The following is a 17,241-nucleotide window of genomic DNA, read 5'->3' on the forward strand; positions in this document are numbered from 1 at the left end:
AGTGACAACTTTGGCTCAGGCTAATAGGCAGAATGAAGGCAGAAGAACTCATTCCAACTAAGTGGCCATCTGCTTGCCCACAAGAGTCTAAAATGTCCATTGTTGTGCCTGCTCTGAATGAAGCCCTGGTGGTATTTGAAGACTCAGAAGAAAACAATCCTGTTTCACCATTGGGCTACCACCAACCTGAGGGAGTCTCCAGATAGTTATACCACCTGCAAGTAGTAGCAGATTTGTTTTTTTCTTTTCCAATTGTTGTGACTCATTTTTCCTGTCTTATTGCATTGGCTAAGACTTCCAATGTAGTAATGGATAAAGGAAGTGGTAGAGGACATCCTCGCCTTGTTGCTAACTTTAAAGGGAAAACTACAGGTGTTTCAGCATTTAATTATAAATAAATATGGACTTTGATTTCTTTCTTGTTTTCTGCTTTCTGCCTTACAGATTACTTAACTTATTTAACTCTCCTTTATGCTGTAAATTATAGATTATAATTTTATTCTTTTAAAATCTACTCTTAAATTTTAAATATATAAATTATTGAGAATTGAAGTTAATCAGTAGCTCTATGCTGCTCCTAATCAGTGACAGTCTTAGTCACTTTGAGATCTTGGGTTTCAGTCTTTTTTTGTTGTTTTTGTTTCTCTTTGCCTTATTTCTTTACTTATTCTTCTTTTCTAAAGTATAGTTTTGAAGTCTAGTTGATTTATAATATTTTTAGTTTCATGTCTACAGCAAAGTGATTTAAATACATACATAATTTTTTCAGATTCTCTTACATTATAGGTTATTACAAGATATTGAATATAGTTTCCTGTGCTATACAATAAACCCTTGTTATCTGTTTTACCTAGAGTGGTTTGCATCTGTTACCTCCATACTCCTAATATAGCACATTCCCTACATTTCCTCTGTGGTAATCATAAGTTTGTTTTCTATGTCTGTGGGTCTGTTTCTGTTTTGCATATAGATTCATTTGTATTATTTTTGAGATTCCACATATAAGTGATGTCCTATAATTTTATCTTTCTCTGTCTGACTTACTTCACTTAGTATCATAATTTCTAGCTTTATCCATGTTGTTGCAAATGGCAATACTACATTCATTTCTATGGCTGAGTAATATTTCTGCTGCCACAAAATTAAAAGAAATTTGCTCCTTGGAAAACAAGTATGTCAAACATAGACAGTATTTTAAAAACCAGAGACACCACTTTGCCAACAAAGGTCCATGTAGTCAAAGCTATGGTTTTTCTAGTCATCATGTATGGCTGTGAGAAGTCGGATCATAAATAAGACTGAGCACCAAAGAACTGACACTTTCAAACTGTGGTGCTGGAGAAGACTCTTGACATCCCTTGGACAACAAGGAGATCAAACCAGTCAATCCTAAAGGAAATCAACCCTAATATTCATTGGAAGGACTGATGCTGAAGCTGAAGCTCCAATACTTTGGCCACCTGTTGAGAAGAGCTGACTCGTTGGAAAAGACCCTGATGCTGGGAAAAACTGAGGGCAAGAAGAGAAGGGGGTGACAGAGATGAGATAGTTGGATGGCATCACTGCCTCAGTGGACATGAGTTTAAACAAATAGTGATGGACAGAGAAGCCTCTGCTGCAGTTCATGCAGTCACAGAGTTGGACATGACTTAGCAACTGAACAGTAACAACAAATATTTCACCGAGAATATTTATATTCTATTTAAACCAATTGTCTGTTGATGTGCTTTTAGATTGTTTCAGTGCCTTGACTATTGTAAATAGTGCTGCTATGAACACTGTGGTGTGTGTATTTTTTCAAATTAGTTTTCATCTTTTCTGCATACCTGCCCAGAAGTGAGGTTGCAGGATCAAAAGGTAGCTAATTGTTCCACATGTAGATGTATTTTTAATGTGTTTGTTGCAGGAGGGAGGTGAGCTCCATGTCCTCTTACTCCACCATCTTGATCCCTCTCCTTAGGTGTCATTCTTGATTTGGGGTGGGGCGGGGGGGGGAACAGCTCAGTGAGATCTCTGTGGTGAGATCAGTTGTCCTCTCCGTGGTAAGATCTCTCCTCTCCCCCCAGCTTTCCCACTCTCTCTCATTCTAAGTACCATCTCACATAAAGAGTAAAAGGCACATGGCCCAATACTTTAACTCTCTCCTGTGAAGTGGCCATAACATTTTGTGATAGGGAAGGAAAATGGTGGAGGAGTTGAGGTAGAAAACAGCTGTGGCAAAGACAGGAGGTAATGTAGCTGCACACAGATAGAGTGACAAGTCTGGTTCCTACCATGTGAGACAGTTCTGGGAAATGGCCTAACCTCACTTGTACACACAGACTTCCTGGGGACATGCTGAGATGCACAAACAAACCCCTCAGCATACTGTTAAAGTCAAAAACAAATATAGACCAGCCTTAGAAATTCCCTGGCAGACAAAACCAGTGTTGTCATACAAAGTTTAATTTATCTTATCTTGAAAGACTAACTTGGACTGGGTCATTTCTTGCTTATGTCTCTGGAACTCACAAGCAAACCTTAAACTGTGCCCCAAAACTGATATGAGGCAATCACTCACCAATTCCCCATCATTTAAGAAAATCCTAATATTGTTACCATCACTTTGAAAAATAGTCATTGCTTTGTCACTATCCTAAGCTGTCTTGTAACAACGTACCCCTGAGCCCCTTGCATGTTCTCCTTTGAGTGCTCCCAGCTTTCAAATTGTCTTTTTGGTATGGGCAAAATAAACCTCTACAATGACTGTTTCAGCGATTCATTGGTTTTACTTCTGTAGTTTCTGAACTTTCGACAGTATCCATAGTAGTAAAGAGGTACAAACTTCGGTGAGTGATAGAGAATCTGCATCAAGCAAAGATAGTAATTTGCAGAGGGGAGAACTGCAGACAGTAGAAGACATTGTCCAGACCTAGTGTGGAACCTTACTGGTGGCACATCACTAGGCTGTTGATTCTTCCATGCCTGTCCAGGATCTCCTGGATGGAGTCTGCTCCCACCACCGACATTAAGGAATTGGTAAGAATTCAGGGGCTATTAAAGTGAATAGTGTGCTTTTTGGGGAAGTGAGAAACTTGGGGCTACCTGGAAGGGGGCACATACACCCTTGCCTCCTTGTTTGAAAAAGTGAAAGTGTTAGTTGTTCGGTCTTAGCCAACTCTCACGACCCCATGGACTGTGGTCCAACAGGCTCCTCTGTCCATGGAATTCTCCAGGCAAGAATACTGGATTGGGGTGCCATTCCCTTCTCTCAGGGATCTTCCTGACCCAGGGATCAAACCCAGGGATCTCCTGCATCGCAGGCAGATTCTTTACCATCTGATCTATCAGGGAGGCTTGCACCAAAAGGTGGGTATAAATGACTTAATTTACCCTTGAATGTCTCCAACTAAACATTTCTGAGATGAATCTAGGAATCAAAACCCCAGGACCCAGAAGGCTGGCTTTTATTGCAATTGCCCTGGTAGGACTCTTTATTGTAAGTTTCCCAGATTTGTCACTGTCCCTCCCCTGGACTGGTCACCATCTAGGATCTCTCATCAGGGAGCACTGATCCTCTGAGCCAGCCCTGCAAAAAGAAAAGTGCATTCTGACCAGCTTTCTTCGGACTTATTGGGTTTGTGAGGAAGAGATCATGCTCTTGGGTGAGCTGGACTCTCATGCTCACTGGGTATGCTAAGAAATATTGGGGAACTTAAATGTCACCATAGGAAGAGACCTCAGACCATTGGCCACAACCTTCATTTTAACCATAAACAAATGCTGCTCAGAAACTTTATGAGCCTTGCCCATAAAATACAGTGGCAGCCTGATGCCCACAACTTTCATCTTTTGATCTCAACACATATTTTTTTCACTCTATTTGTGTGTTAACAAGAGGCACAAGTGCTGAGACGACAGTGGGAAAGTCCAATGCTGAGGGAGCTCACAGGAGCAAACCAGCAACTCTGAGCTGACGCAAAAGTCTTAAAGTCACCCACAGGCATAGTGAATACTGAAGGACACTCAGAGAGGGAAGATCTAATGTATTAATAGGAAGAGGCAGAGATGATTTTAGGGGAAGACTGGGGGAAAGCCCCTATATATTTTAATGCAGCAGAACAAGGGCTTTTTGAGTTAATACAGCCCCCTTTGGTAACCACAATACAGTTTTTTCTAGGTAGGAATTCAAGTTCCTGCCATTGTGTCAATGTGTCTCACTGCCAGTAGGCCATGCTTCTAAGAAAGGGGATTTTGCAACCATCTCTGACCACCCTAGCCTAACAGTCAGCCTGCTCCCTGAAATGTCCTTCGTCTCTTAAAAAAGAAAATCTTTGCCAGTATCCAGATTAAATTAACCTTTGAAAAACATTCTTCCATAAGGATGCTAATTGCTAAGTCGCTTCAGTCGTGTCCGACTCTGTGTGACCCCATGGACGGCAGCCCACCAGGCTCCCCCGTCCCTGGGATTCTCCAGGCAAGAACACTGGAGTGGGTTGCCATTCCCTTCTCCAATGCATGAAAGTGAAAAGTGAAAGTGTAGTCATTCAGTCATGTCCGACTCTTAGCCACCCCATGGACTGCAGCCCACCAGGCTCCTCCATCCATGGGATTTTCCAGGCAAGAGTACTGGAGTGGGGTGCCATTGCCTCAGAAAGAATAAGACCTGAAAGCAGGACAGGCTGGGAACAGGCTGGGGGCTGAGCACCAGAGTTTGTGTGGTGTGTTGTGTGTATGTGTGTGTGTGTATGTGTGTGTGTGTACTTTGGTTGGAGCAGTCTCTGAGGAGCAGCTTGGGCAGAGTCTGGAGCAGCCTTTCCAGAAAATCTAGTGCCTCTGTACTCTTTGTGACCCTCAGACTCATCAGTTCTCAAATCTGCCAGGACCCCAAACCAGGACTGAAGGGAAGGGTGTTCTCATGAGGTTGGATATCTCAGACTCCCTGGTGTGGTGGGATCAAGAACTGGGGTCAAAAGTTAAAAAGACGTGTGTGAACCTAAAAGTCCATCGACAGACGAATGGATAAAGAAGATGGGGCACATACATACACTGGAATACTACTCACCCATAAACAAGAATGAAATCTTGCCATTTGCAGCAACATGGATGAACCTAGAGATTATCAAACTAAGTGAAGTAAGTCAGACAAAGACACATGATATCACTTATATGTCAAATCTAAAAAAAAAAACAAGTGAGCTCATTTATAAAACAGAAATGGATTCACAGACATTGAAAACAAACATGGTTATCAAAGGGGAAAGAGGGGAAAGATAAACTGGGAGTTTGGGATAAACAGATATACACTGCTATATATAGAATAGATAACTAACAAGGGCCTACTTGTAGTTTTTTGTGCTACAACAAAAATCTTGTAGCACAGGAAACTATATTCCATATCTTGTGATAATCTATAATGGAAAAGAATCTGAAAAAGAATACGTATGTATGTATAACTGAATCACTTTGCTGTTCATCTGAAACTAAGCATGTACATGCTCAGTCACTCAGTCCTGTCCAACTCTTTGCAACCCCATGGACTGTAGCCTGCCAGGCTTCTCTGTTCGTGGGATTCTGCCATCAAGAATACTGGAGTGGGGTGCCATTCCTCCTCCAGGGGATGTTCCTGACCCAAGGATCGATTGAACCCGTGTCTTCTGCAAGAGATTCATCAGCAGGCAGATTCACTGAGCCACCTGAGAAGCCCCACAAAACTAAGACAACATTGTAAATCGACTATACTTCAGTTTTGTTTGTTTAAAAAAGACCTTGTGCAAGAAAGATAGGAGAGGAAGTGGAAGAGATACCTAGACTGATACTGGGTAACACAAGATTGGTGGAGTCAGAAAAAAAGGGAGAAGAGAAAGAAAAATAGGAATTTCAGTGGATAGATGGTAACTTACTCTTGTCTTAGTTTCTCTTCTTTAATCTCCTCTTACCAAATCAAGATTATGCAACTCAGCTTTATCCTGTGTCTGTTGCTCAAGAGACCACCATTGTAGATCTCAGGTCATACTTCTTGGCCTGGAATTGACAGATTTACCTCAGGCTGCAAACTTTTCTTCATGGCCCCATCTCCTTACATTTTGCTACACATGGTAGCCCTGGGGACACAGCAATAGGCCTGGGGTCCTCCAAGTCCCCTTCCTGGCTCTAACCCCACACTTATTCTCTGAGTTGTTCAAGTTATTCACTTTTCTGAACCTTGTTTTTACTTATGTAGCTATGGATATAATAATCTGTACTTCCCAGTGTGGCTGTAAGTATTAAGTAAGAAGAAGATATAAAACATAGTGTTTCAGTTCAGTTCAGTTCAGTTCAGTTGCTCAGTCATGTCTGACTCTTTGCAACCCCATGAATCGCAGCACGCCAGGCCTCCCTGTCCGTCACCAACTCCCAGAGTTCACCCAAACTCGTGTGCACAGTGTTTAGTCCAAAGTAATTAAATGGTAGTGGTGTCTGTTTCATAGTTCACTTGTGCTCTTCTTCCCACCCATATGCTTCTACCTCCAAACCATCATTCATGCCACTTCCTCCCACCTGTCTGCTTATCCCCAAAGCACTCCATGTATCCCATCCTCCCATCCTTTAGAGAAAATCTCCTCCATGACCTCCTACGTGACAACTTTAGATCACTGATCAGCCCTCCTCCCATCAATCAGACACTGCCTCCTGGACGCCACTATTCCACCACTGTCAGTTCTTGTCTCCTATCGATATATGAAGACATGTGTAGAAAGGAAGTCATATAGGTTTCTTCTTTTTTCCCTGACCTTATCTTCTGACACACGACAAGCATATCAGAGACATCTGAATCTACCTATAGTTTATCTAAATGGCCACTTACTCTGACCATCTCCCAAGTCATGCAAAATGCTACTATCAACTACTTTGCAGACTTACTGCATAATAGACCAGGGCTTCTCAAAATGTGGGCCATGGACCTGCAGCATCAGCTTGAACTGGAGACTTGTTAGAAATGCAAAGTCTTGAGCTCCATCCCAAACTTACTGAACCAGAATCTCTGGGATTAGAGTGTAGTCATCTGTGTTTTTACAAACCCTCCAAGTGTGTCTGATGCAAGGTAAAAATCTGAGCACCACGGGGCTAAGGCATTTTCTGTAAAAGGTCTTTCACTTCAGATTAAATCAGCTACCAGGAGATCTTAAAGGGGATAGACAAAGCACATGTGAAATGTAAAGGCTTTGGGTGAGAAAGTCAGACCTGGACCCTCTCATCTAGAATGAACCTCAAAGAAAGAAAATGTAGGAGTGCTTTGGACAACCAGGAAATGTCCCAGGAAATCTCCATGTACGGAGAAACCAGAAACTAAAAGTGTCTCAAAGACACAACTCCTACTTCTGTTTACAGTTGGTTCCGGGCACACGATGGTAACCCAGCTTCAATGCAAATGATGCCAATGACCTAGGGCAGTCATCCTCAAAGTGAGGCCCTGGGACCAGCAGTACTCATATCACCTGGGAATTTGTTAGAACTCCCACATTTCAGGCTTCACCAAATCCTGCTCATTCAGAAACTAGGAATGTTGCCTAGCCCTCTGTGTTTTCACAAGTTCTTCAGGCACTCTGGTGCAAGTTAAGGCTTCGAAATCACAGTGGTAGGCACTGGGGCAACGTGTTTTCCATACATTTTTCCACTTAATTCTGATAATTCTGTCAATAGTTGAAGTTTTTTATCATTTGAAGATGAAACAAATTAAGGTCAGATTTGCCTTAAGGTCACGTAGCAGGTCAGCGACCAAACAGGGATGAAAATGGCCCATTTCCAAAACCCCACTGAGTATACGGAGGATATGTTTTGGCCATCCGTGGTCACTGATGGGCCCTGGGGAACTAAAACCGACAGAAGGTAGGGGTGGGCAGGTGAGGACAGCAAGTTAGAACTAGAGCAAATAGAGCCATCCCTACAGTTTCAATGGAGTTAAATACAGTTGAATGGAGTTGAATACAGTTTCAATGGAGTTGAATGCTTCAATATAGTTTCAATATTCAAACCCAGGATCTGGCAGCAAGTTAGATCTGAGATATTCACCTCTTTTAAAATACCCTGTACATCTGAGAGTAAAGGGCCATAGGCTACAATAGCCGAAACTTTCAGACTATATAATGGTGTTTAGAGGACTTGAAGCTTTAACTCTTTGCTTGAACTCCTTCAATCTGTATTCGGCCCCATTTGAATTCCGTCTCAGTCTCTCTCCCTGTACGCTGTTTTCTTTGCCTAAGCACCTCCTGGAAGAGCTTTACTTGAAAGAGAGGAGAGGCAGGTGGTGTTTGGTAGAGGGGGTTTCAGCCCCTTTGGATCACACCTGATAAATCGGTTTTCCTCTCAGAGGAAGGAGCTTGCCTCAGGAAGAGCTCTGGGTCTCGTGGTTTCCTTTTGCAGACAGAATCACAAACAGTTATTTTTCTCTCTTGGTTCAAAAGAAATGCCCCCAAACCAAGCTCTTCTCAAGACATAGATGAACTTAGAACAAGAGGTGAAACACGAAAGCGTTTTATGCAGGAAGTGGTTGGAAAAAACTGAAGTGTTGACAGGGTCCTGAGCATGGGGAAGGGTATCAGGAAATAGTCGCGGTAGAGGGCTCACCTCAGAAGTCACACCCACTGTACTTCTCCATCTCACCTGAACCACATAGAGGTCTGTTTCCACGCCCTGAAGGAGTGGAGTGGGTGGGGAAGCAGAGGAAGTGAAAGAGAATATCGAGGAGGACCCCAGGAAAGATCCCCAAATACAGATCATATAAAGAAGGACAAGGGACAGGACTTTCCTATCCATTCTTCACACAACTCATATTCAGGGCCAGGACACTACAGCCCCAAGTCAGTCCCAGAGGGAGTTTCCATTGTTTTGCAAGAAAACATTTAGGACCAAAACTTGACAAATCCCTGCCTTGATCTCCAGCCTCATTTCTACATAATCTGACTTTCTGCCTCTGGGTTCTAGCCATCCTTGGCTTCCTTTAAATACCTGAGGACTCCATGTGGTCACTTGCCTTGGAATGTGGTGTTACTTATTCCTGGAAATACCTCCAATCCCCACCTCCCTCACTTTTCAAGTTCAGCTCAAGCAATGTTGGGCTTCCATAACAGCTCAGTTGGTAAAGAATCCGCCTGCAATGCAGGAGATCTGGTTCAATTCCTCATCTGGGAAAATCTGCTGGAGAAGGGATAAGCTACCCACTCCAGTATTCTTGCCTGGAAAATTCCACAGACTGGTATAGTCCATGGGGTCACAAAGAGTCAGATGCAACTGACTGACTTTCACTTTCAAGCAATATTACTTTTTCTCAGAAGTCTTTCCCAACAACCCCTCTCCAATCAGTTAAATTCATCTGTTATACATTCCTGATGCACACTGACATTTTCCTTAAAAACATTCAGTATGCTATATAATCTTCATTCAATGTCAAACTTGCCTAAGAAAAGAAGAGATGATGGAGAAAGGTGGTGATGGTAAAAAAATCTTATTTTCTTAAAAGACAGAACCAGGATTCTTCTGCAGTGCAAGTATCTATTCAAGGAAAACACCATAGTTGATAGTTCAGAAGGAAAAGGAGACCCCAAAACCAGGGTAATCAAAGGAAAAGAATCTCTTTGTTTTAGAAAAGAATAAAATCACTCACAAAGGAATGCAGAACCTCAAAATTGGCTATTATCAAATAGAATCCAGCAATAACTTAGATGATAAAGATTTGTCCTAGGTGTGCAAAGAAGTTTCAATATGAGGAAATATTTTCATATAATTTAATGTATTATGAAGCTATGGAGCAACATAATTCAATCATGGCCTTAGCTGTTGGAAAGTAATTTGGTAAAAATTTAGCATCTAATAATTGGCCAACAAAGGTCCTAATAATTGCCAACAAAGGCCTGTCTAGTCAAAGCTCTGGTTTTTCCAGTAGTCCTATATGGATGTGAGCTGCTGCTGCTGCTAAATTGCTTCAGTCATGTCCGACCCTGTGCGAATCCATAGACGGCAGCCCACCAGGCTCCCCCGTCCCTGGGATTCTCCAGGCAAGAATGCTGGAGTGGGTTTCCATTTCCTTCTCCAATGCATGAAGGTGAAAAGTGAAAGCAAAGTTGCTCAGTCGTGTTCGACTCTTCAGGACCCCATGGACTGCAGCCTACCAGGCTCCTCCGTCCATGGGATTTTCCAGGCAAGAGTACTGGAGTAGGTTGCTATTGCCTTCTCCAATGGATGTGAGAGTTGGACTATAAAGAAAGCTGAGCACCCAAGAATTGATGCTTTTGAACTGTGGTGTTGGAGAAGACTTTTGAGAGTCCCTTGGACTGCAAGGAGATCCAACCAGTCCATCCTAAAGGAAATCAGTCCTGAATATTCATTGGAAGGACTGATGCTGAAGCTGATGCTCCAAAGCTTTGGCCACCTGATGAGAAGAACTGACTCATTGGAAAAGACCCTGATGCTGGGAAAGATTGAGTGCAGGAGAAGAAGGGGACAATAGAGGATAAGATGGTTTGATGGCATCACCAACTCAATGGACATGAGCTTAAGTAAGCTCCGGGAGGTGGTGATGGACAGGAAAGCCTGGCGTGCTGCAGTCCATGGGGTTGCAAAGACTCGGTCATGACTGAGAGACTGAACTAAATAATTGGTTACATTTTTACAATAATAATTTCCATCTCAACCTCAAAGCTTGTACTTTATTTAACTGGAAGCATTGAGCTATTGCCACAAAAGTCAGAAACAAGTTAAGGAGGCCTACTATATGGTGATTATTGAACATTCTTCTAGATTTTGTTGTTGTTGTTCAGTCACTAAGTTGTGTCTGACTATTTGCCACCCCATGAACTGCAGCACACCAGACTTCCCTGTCCTTCACCATCTCCCTGAGTTTGCTCAAAGTCATGTCCATTGAGTCAGTGATGCCATTCAACCACCTCATCCTCTGTCATCTCTGTGGATCACAACAAACTGTGGGTTCTTCTAGATACTAGCTACAATAAACTAACAGTGAATGAAATCAGATTTTTTTTTAATCCAAGAAGAGGAGGTAAAAATGATCATTTTGACTGCATAAAGAACTTCTCCAAATCAATATCAAAAGAATTAACAAAATTTAACCATGAGCAACAAATATATTCTGAGCTTCTCATGTGGCTCAGTCATAAAGAATTCACGTGCCAATGCAGGAGATGTAGGAGATGAGGGTGTGATCCCTGGGTCAGGAAGAACCCCTGGAGGAGGAAATGGCAACCCACTCCAGTATCCTTGCCTGGAAAATCCCATGGACAGAGAAGCCTGGTGGGCTACAGTCCATGGAGTCACAAAGAGCCGGACATGACTGAGCTACCAAGCATGCACAGCACAAAAAACAAATATATGAGAAGATATTAATTAAAAAGACATAGTTCTTTAACAGTGGAAAAATAATTTGACCACATGCATATTGAGTGATACATGTTACCAACACATGAATTTGCCACATCCTGACCAACACTTCTCTCCTGTCTTTGTAATAATAGCCATCCTAACGGGTGTGAGATGCAATCTCATGATGGTTTTGATTTACATTCCCCTGATAAAGTACCTGTTGGCCATTTGTATGTCTTCTTTGAAACAATATCTATTCAGGTCCTTTGCCCATTTTTAATTGAGTTATTTGTCAGGGTACTTACATTATCCAATACCTTTCTTTCATAAACCAAAAACATTTGAGGTATTCAAAACAGCAATATTTTAAGCTTTTTTATCCTATGGAAAGTTTTTATAGAGGTGCTTTACTGAATTTTACATACAATTTAGAAAATCAGTGGGCTTTGAATTCGATGTTGCATTATATTTGCTTTCATATAAAACAATTGGAAATAGGTCCCTGTTAGCGTTTTGACACAGAATGTTTTGTTTTTAGGAAGAGATTACTGTTATTAAGTAGAAGACTACAAAGTAAAGGATGTGGAAGAATTCAAAACAGTGATAATAGTGTGTGACAAAGACAGTGGTGTCCCCCTGGGTCCCAGGGATGCACTGTGTTTTCCAGCCTCTCATATGATGAGGTCCAGGCCTGGGAATCGTTTCTCATCAACAGTTGGTAGGGAAAGCGAAGTGCATCACTACTGATCTAGGATATTTAAAGGCTGTCTAAGAAGTCCCACATTTCCTCTGTCCTTACTGTGCTGAATATCACAGAAATAAAGATAAAAACATTTGAGTGATTTCAAATTTAATGCTTTGGGTCGTTCCCCCTGACTGTAGACACTCAGATCATTACTGTAGACATTGCCTAGATCATTGTAGACACTGCCCGGGTCACTGGTCCCCCAGGGAGGCTGCCCTGAACTGCATAGCTGAGCAAAGGGAAAGCAAAGAAACCATGAATGAGTCGTTTCCAAATGCATTCAGACAGACATCTCCCTCTTTCAGTTCGCCTTTCTGTACTCTCCCCCTGCACAGTGCCCTGTCTTGTGCCCCCACACCCATACTTTCTCCCCCTGCAGTGGCATTTGCCTTTAGAACAGTCACCGCTAAGTGTGGATAAGGTTATTCCTCCTGGGAGGCCTTGGAGGGTTGCATTCAGGCAAACTTGTAAATGTAGGGACACAGACTCAGGATGGGGGAAGGAATCAAATCTACCAGCATCATCAGCCTCCCCTTTATTCCAGCTTAAACGATTCAAACGTTGTTTGTTTTTTCAATTGAGGCAAGTCCACAAGACAACAAATGACTCATTAAATTTTGCCATTTTAACTGTTTATTTTTGAAAAGAGAATTTCAGATAGTCATGGTGTAGGGGCTCTGTTGCAGCATGGAAGCTCACTGGAGATTCAAGAGAGGAAGAAGCAGACTAGATTTTCAGCTTTTTTTTTTCCCTCTCTCTCTCTTGAAGCTGAACTGTCAAGTCACAGATCTGAACAAGGAGGCATCTATTTCTTTCAACAATAACTCAGGTAAGCCCACACTCGTGAAAGTTCTGTGCTGTTCATTCCTAGTTTTCAGGCTATGGTTGAAAAAGAAAAAAAAAAAAAAATTAAACAAATTTGCCCTGTTTTCAGGGAAACAGAGTGATGGCATTTGGCTTAAGTGAGGCCAGTTTACAGGACCTGTAATCTTGGAATTTAGTTTACCCAATAGTGGCAAAGAGAACATTACACAAAAGGGCTAACTGGGAAGAACTTTCTCATTAACACAAGAGTTTTCTGTGCCATGTCACTTAGTACAGGTTGCCAGTTTTTAAGATACTTCCCTCTGCATAGGAAAGGGAACTAAATGGCAAGGCTTCTTGTGGAAAGAGGAAAATTCAAGTAAGTAACAGATCAAATGAAGCACGTTTCTGGTTTGAAGAAGAGTGCACTTTGCCGAGTTGGGTTTTTAATTCACCGAGTCTCTCAGCAAGGACTCGTGTGAGGGCAGGCATTTGGCGGCAAGGTGGAGAACTAAGGAAGGGAGCAGATGGGGAGGAGGGAAGGAAAGAGGACTCAGCCTCGGACAACCACGGCAGACCTAGAAAGGAAACAAAGGAAGGCCACGGAAAGCAAGAGAGGGGGTGGGGTGGGTGGTCCCCCACGGAGGAGGGACCCTAGGGGAGAGGTGGGCGTGGGGGTGAGAAGCAGCAAGTGGGGCCACAAACAAACCCAATCTTCTGACTCACTGAGTGAACTCTGAGCAAGTGACTATATTTCTCTGTAAACCAGCGATCGTAATTCTTCCCACCCACCTCCTCAGCTTTGTGCAGACAACTGAGGCATGGTTGTGAACATGCTCAAGAAATGTAAGGTTCTTTCATGCGTTGTAACTCAAAAATGATCGTTTTTTTAATTGACCTCTGGTCTCTCCGTCCCTCAGGAATAGCCATGGGCCAAAATGAAGGCAGTCCCTCTGGTAAGTGACCTCCTGCGTGTGCCATTTCTGTCCTACTCTGTGCCTGAAGTGAAAGGGGAAGTCGCTCATGGACTGCACAGTCCATAGAATTCTCCAGGCCAGAACACTGGAGTGGGTAGCCTTTCCCTTCTCCAGGGGATCTTCCCAACCCAGGGATAGAACCCAGGTCTCCTGCATTGCAGGCGGATTCTTTATCAACTGAGCTCTCAAGGAAGCCCTATTCTGTGCCTAGTTTGTATAAAAATCATGCTATCCTCTAGAATCACAATATGAGCCAGCAACTGTTTCTTCATCAGAGAGAATAACTTTGCACTGTTCATTTCAATTTCCCTGGCCCAATCATTTCACTGGTGATCATGACTACACCTCTGCCCAGCCAAGGTCAGAGGAACCATCTCTGGCTCTGGAACAAGCAGGTTACTTACCCACCTGGAGATGGAACCACCATCTTGGCTACACATTTCTGATCTTCAGAAAATTTGCCTTTTAGGGGGCCAGAACAGAGTGATATAGACAAACTTTGAATGACAAGATACATTTCTAATTCTATCTCATCCCCCAATTTTCTTGGATCCAATATGACAATGCCCTGCAGACCTAGAGAAAGCTAGATGCTTTAAAATCATTATCTTATTTGATAATAGAGTCAGCTTCTACTTTATAAATACAATATATTATGAGAGTATCTTCTCCCAGATATTTCCTTATCATTAAAAATATTCCATTGGCATGACAGTATGGTGATAACAAAGTAAGCTTGCTCTTTTTTCACCTTTTTTTTTTTAATTGAAATACAGTTGATTTACAATCCTTTGTTAGTTTCAGGTATGCAACGAAGTGATTTAGGTATACATACAAACACAAATATATTCTCTTTAGATTCTTTTACATTACAGGTTATTACAAGATATTGAGTACAGCTCCCTGTGCTCTACAGTAGTCTTTGTTTGTTATTTTATATACAGTATTGTGCATATTTTAATCCCAAACTCATAATTTACCCTTCCCATGCCCCTTTCCCTTTCAGTAGCCAGAAGCTTGTTTCCACGTCTGTGACTCCATGTCTGGTTTTCATGATTCATTCGTGCTGCATTGGGTTCGTTGCAGCACACGGGGCTCTTGGATGCATTGTGCGGGCTTCGCTGGGTACAGCACACAGTCTTCTCTTCTTGCAGCACGTGGGCTTAGTTGCCCTGCAGCATGTGGGATCTTAGTTCCCCGACCAGGGACTGAACCTGTGTCCTCTACATTGGGTCATCAGGGAAGCCCCTATATCTGTTTTGTAAGTGAGTTCATCTGTATCCTTTTTTTTTTTTTGGATTCCACATATAAGAGATATCATGTGGTATTTGTCTTTCTCTTCTAAGTAAACTTGCTCTTAGCAGGACCTTCTACAAAGAGTCACCCAGCTCACTGTGCCAGAGGATCAGAGCTGAGAATCATTCTGGTGGGCAAAACGAGAACTGGCAAAAGTGCGACAGAGAACAGCATCCTCTAGAAGCCAGCATTTGAGTCCAGGCTGAGTGCCTGGTCCTTGACGCAGACTTGCAGTAAGAGTCGGGGCAGCTGGGGAGACAGAGAGGTGGTGGTTATTGACACACCAGATATGTTTTGCAGGAAGGACCCCTCTGACTCCCTGTTCCAAGAGATGCAGAGGTGCTCCCTGCTCTCTGCCCCAGGACCCCACGTGCTGCTCCTGGTGATGCAACTGGGCCAATTCACCACGGAGGACCAGCAGGCTGTTCAGGGGGTGAAGGAGATCTTTGGAGAGGGTGCCACGAAGCACACAGTTGTCGTCTTCACCCGCAAGGAAGACCTCAAGGGAGGCTTCCTGAGGGATTTTATCCAAGGCGCAGACAACAGAGCCCTAAGCGAGCTGGTGGCAGCGTGTGGGGGGCGAGTGTGTGCCTTTGACAACTATGCTACAGGGAGCACCTGGGATGACCACGTGAAGGAGCTCATGGACTTGATTGAGGGCCTGGGGACAGTGGAAAGGGGTGTCCGCTACACTAACAGGTTGTACAGCCTTCTAACAGTCAGAATGTGGGCCTGTACAGTCAGAGGAAAGATTGCAGGATTTCAAAGGGACCTTTATAAAATACATGGAAATTCAGAGACGTGGTACAATCGTGGCCAAAGCGAATTGCCTGAGAAAGCCCTAATCCAAACAGCGCTGTGTGCTCAGGTGTCTGCCGCATTGCTCAGTCAGTTATTTTGTGTATTCCACAAGACATGCGATTTCTTTTGCTGCTTACCCTTTAGTATGTGCCGTTTATTCTGTAGTTTACTATTAGTCATACCCAAAAAACTATTGATGATTTTTAGAAAGACCGGTAGACTGGAATGCAAGACTCCTGTGTCATAGTTACTGACCACTGCCTCTTCATTCATTGTCATATCCTGAGTAAGTTACAAGGCAATGGCACCCCACTCCAGTACTCTTGCCTGGAAAATCCCATGGACGGAGGAGCTTGGTAGGCTGCAGTCCATGGGGTCGCTACGAGTTGGACATGACTGAGAGACTTCACTTTCACTTTTCACTTTCATGCATTGGAGAAGGAAATGGCAACCCACTCCAGTGTTCTTGCTTGGAGAATCCCAGGGACGGGGGAGCCTGGTGGGCTGCCATCTATGGGGTCACACAGAGTCGGACACGACTGAAGTGACTTAGCAGCAGCAGCCTGCCCCGGACAGTCAGTGTCCGCTAAATGTTTGAGATTCTGTGAACTGTTTAGATCTCAACCTCATCCTATTTGTTAATGAATCAAATGATTTTAAAATTTCCTGTTTGTTTTGAAATATAATACCAAAACCTTCTGAAAGTTATAAACATAAAATTCTTCTCATTTGCAAGTCTCTATCTAAAGTCAGTTTTATGCTCCTGAAAACGCCTTTTCTTCTTTATACTATCACTATTTCTTCTGAATATAATAAAAATGGCAATAAAATTTCTACAAGGTATAGTAAATTAACAAGTGAGCTGTAAAGTTCCTGAGATCACATGTCTTTAACTCCATGCTATGGTTTTATCTTCTGAAGATGGTAAATGGACATATGGCTTATTTCTCTGATGCAACCAACTCACGCTCAACAATCATACACAGACACACACATCAATAGTCTGTTTTATGTGCATCAAAAGGGGCTCAGCTAGATTTTACCCCTTGTGTCCAATCCCAGTCAGGATTGAAACATACTAGAGGCTTATGTTTCAGACAAGAGTGGACCTAGTATTTTGCATTTTGCACTTGCAATATTTTACATTTAACATCTTCCTGTTAAATGCAAACTAGAATTTATTAAAATAAACACAGTCTTTATGACTGATGAGCTCACTAGATAATTAGGAAAACTCCAAGGATGCAGCAAACAATACACATAAAAGAGGTGGGAAAATGTAAG

The 17,241-nt window shown here is 42.7% G+C and overlaps 1 protein-coding gene across 1 annotated transcript in view; it reads left to right on the forward strand.

Moving 5' to 3' along the window:
- GIMAP2 (GTPase, IMAP family member 2) overlaps positions 1–16,697 on the forward strand; it is a 34,436-nt gene extending 17,739 nt beyond the window's left edge. Inside the window, 5 exon segments of the mRNA XM_019959308.2 lie at positions 12,848–12,908; positions 13,804–13,839; positions 15,225–15,870; positions 15,872–15,990; positions 15,993–16,697. Coding sequence (XP_019814867.2) covers positions 13,812–13,839; positions 15,225–15,870; positions 15,872–15,990; positions 15,993–16,204 — 1,005 coding nt within the window. The 5' untranslated portion in view covers positions 12,848–12,908; positions 13,804–13,811 and the 3' untranslated portion in view covers positions 16,205–16,697.
- The last annotated feature ends 544 nt before the right edge of the window (positions 16,698–17,241 follow it).

This window comes from Bos indicus, chromosome 4 (genome assembly GCF_029378745.1).
Source record: "Bos indicus isolate NIAB-ARS_2022 breed Sahiwal x Tharparkar chromosome 4, NIAB-ARS_B.indTharparkar_mat_pri_1.0, whole genome shotgun sequence".
In the NCBI taxonomy this organism is placed as follows: domain Eukaryota; kingdom Metazoa; phylum Chordata; class Mammalia; order Artiodactyla; family Bovidae; genus Bos; species Bos indicus.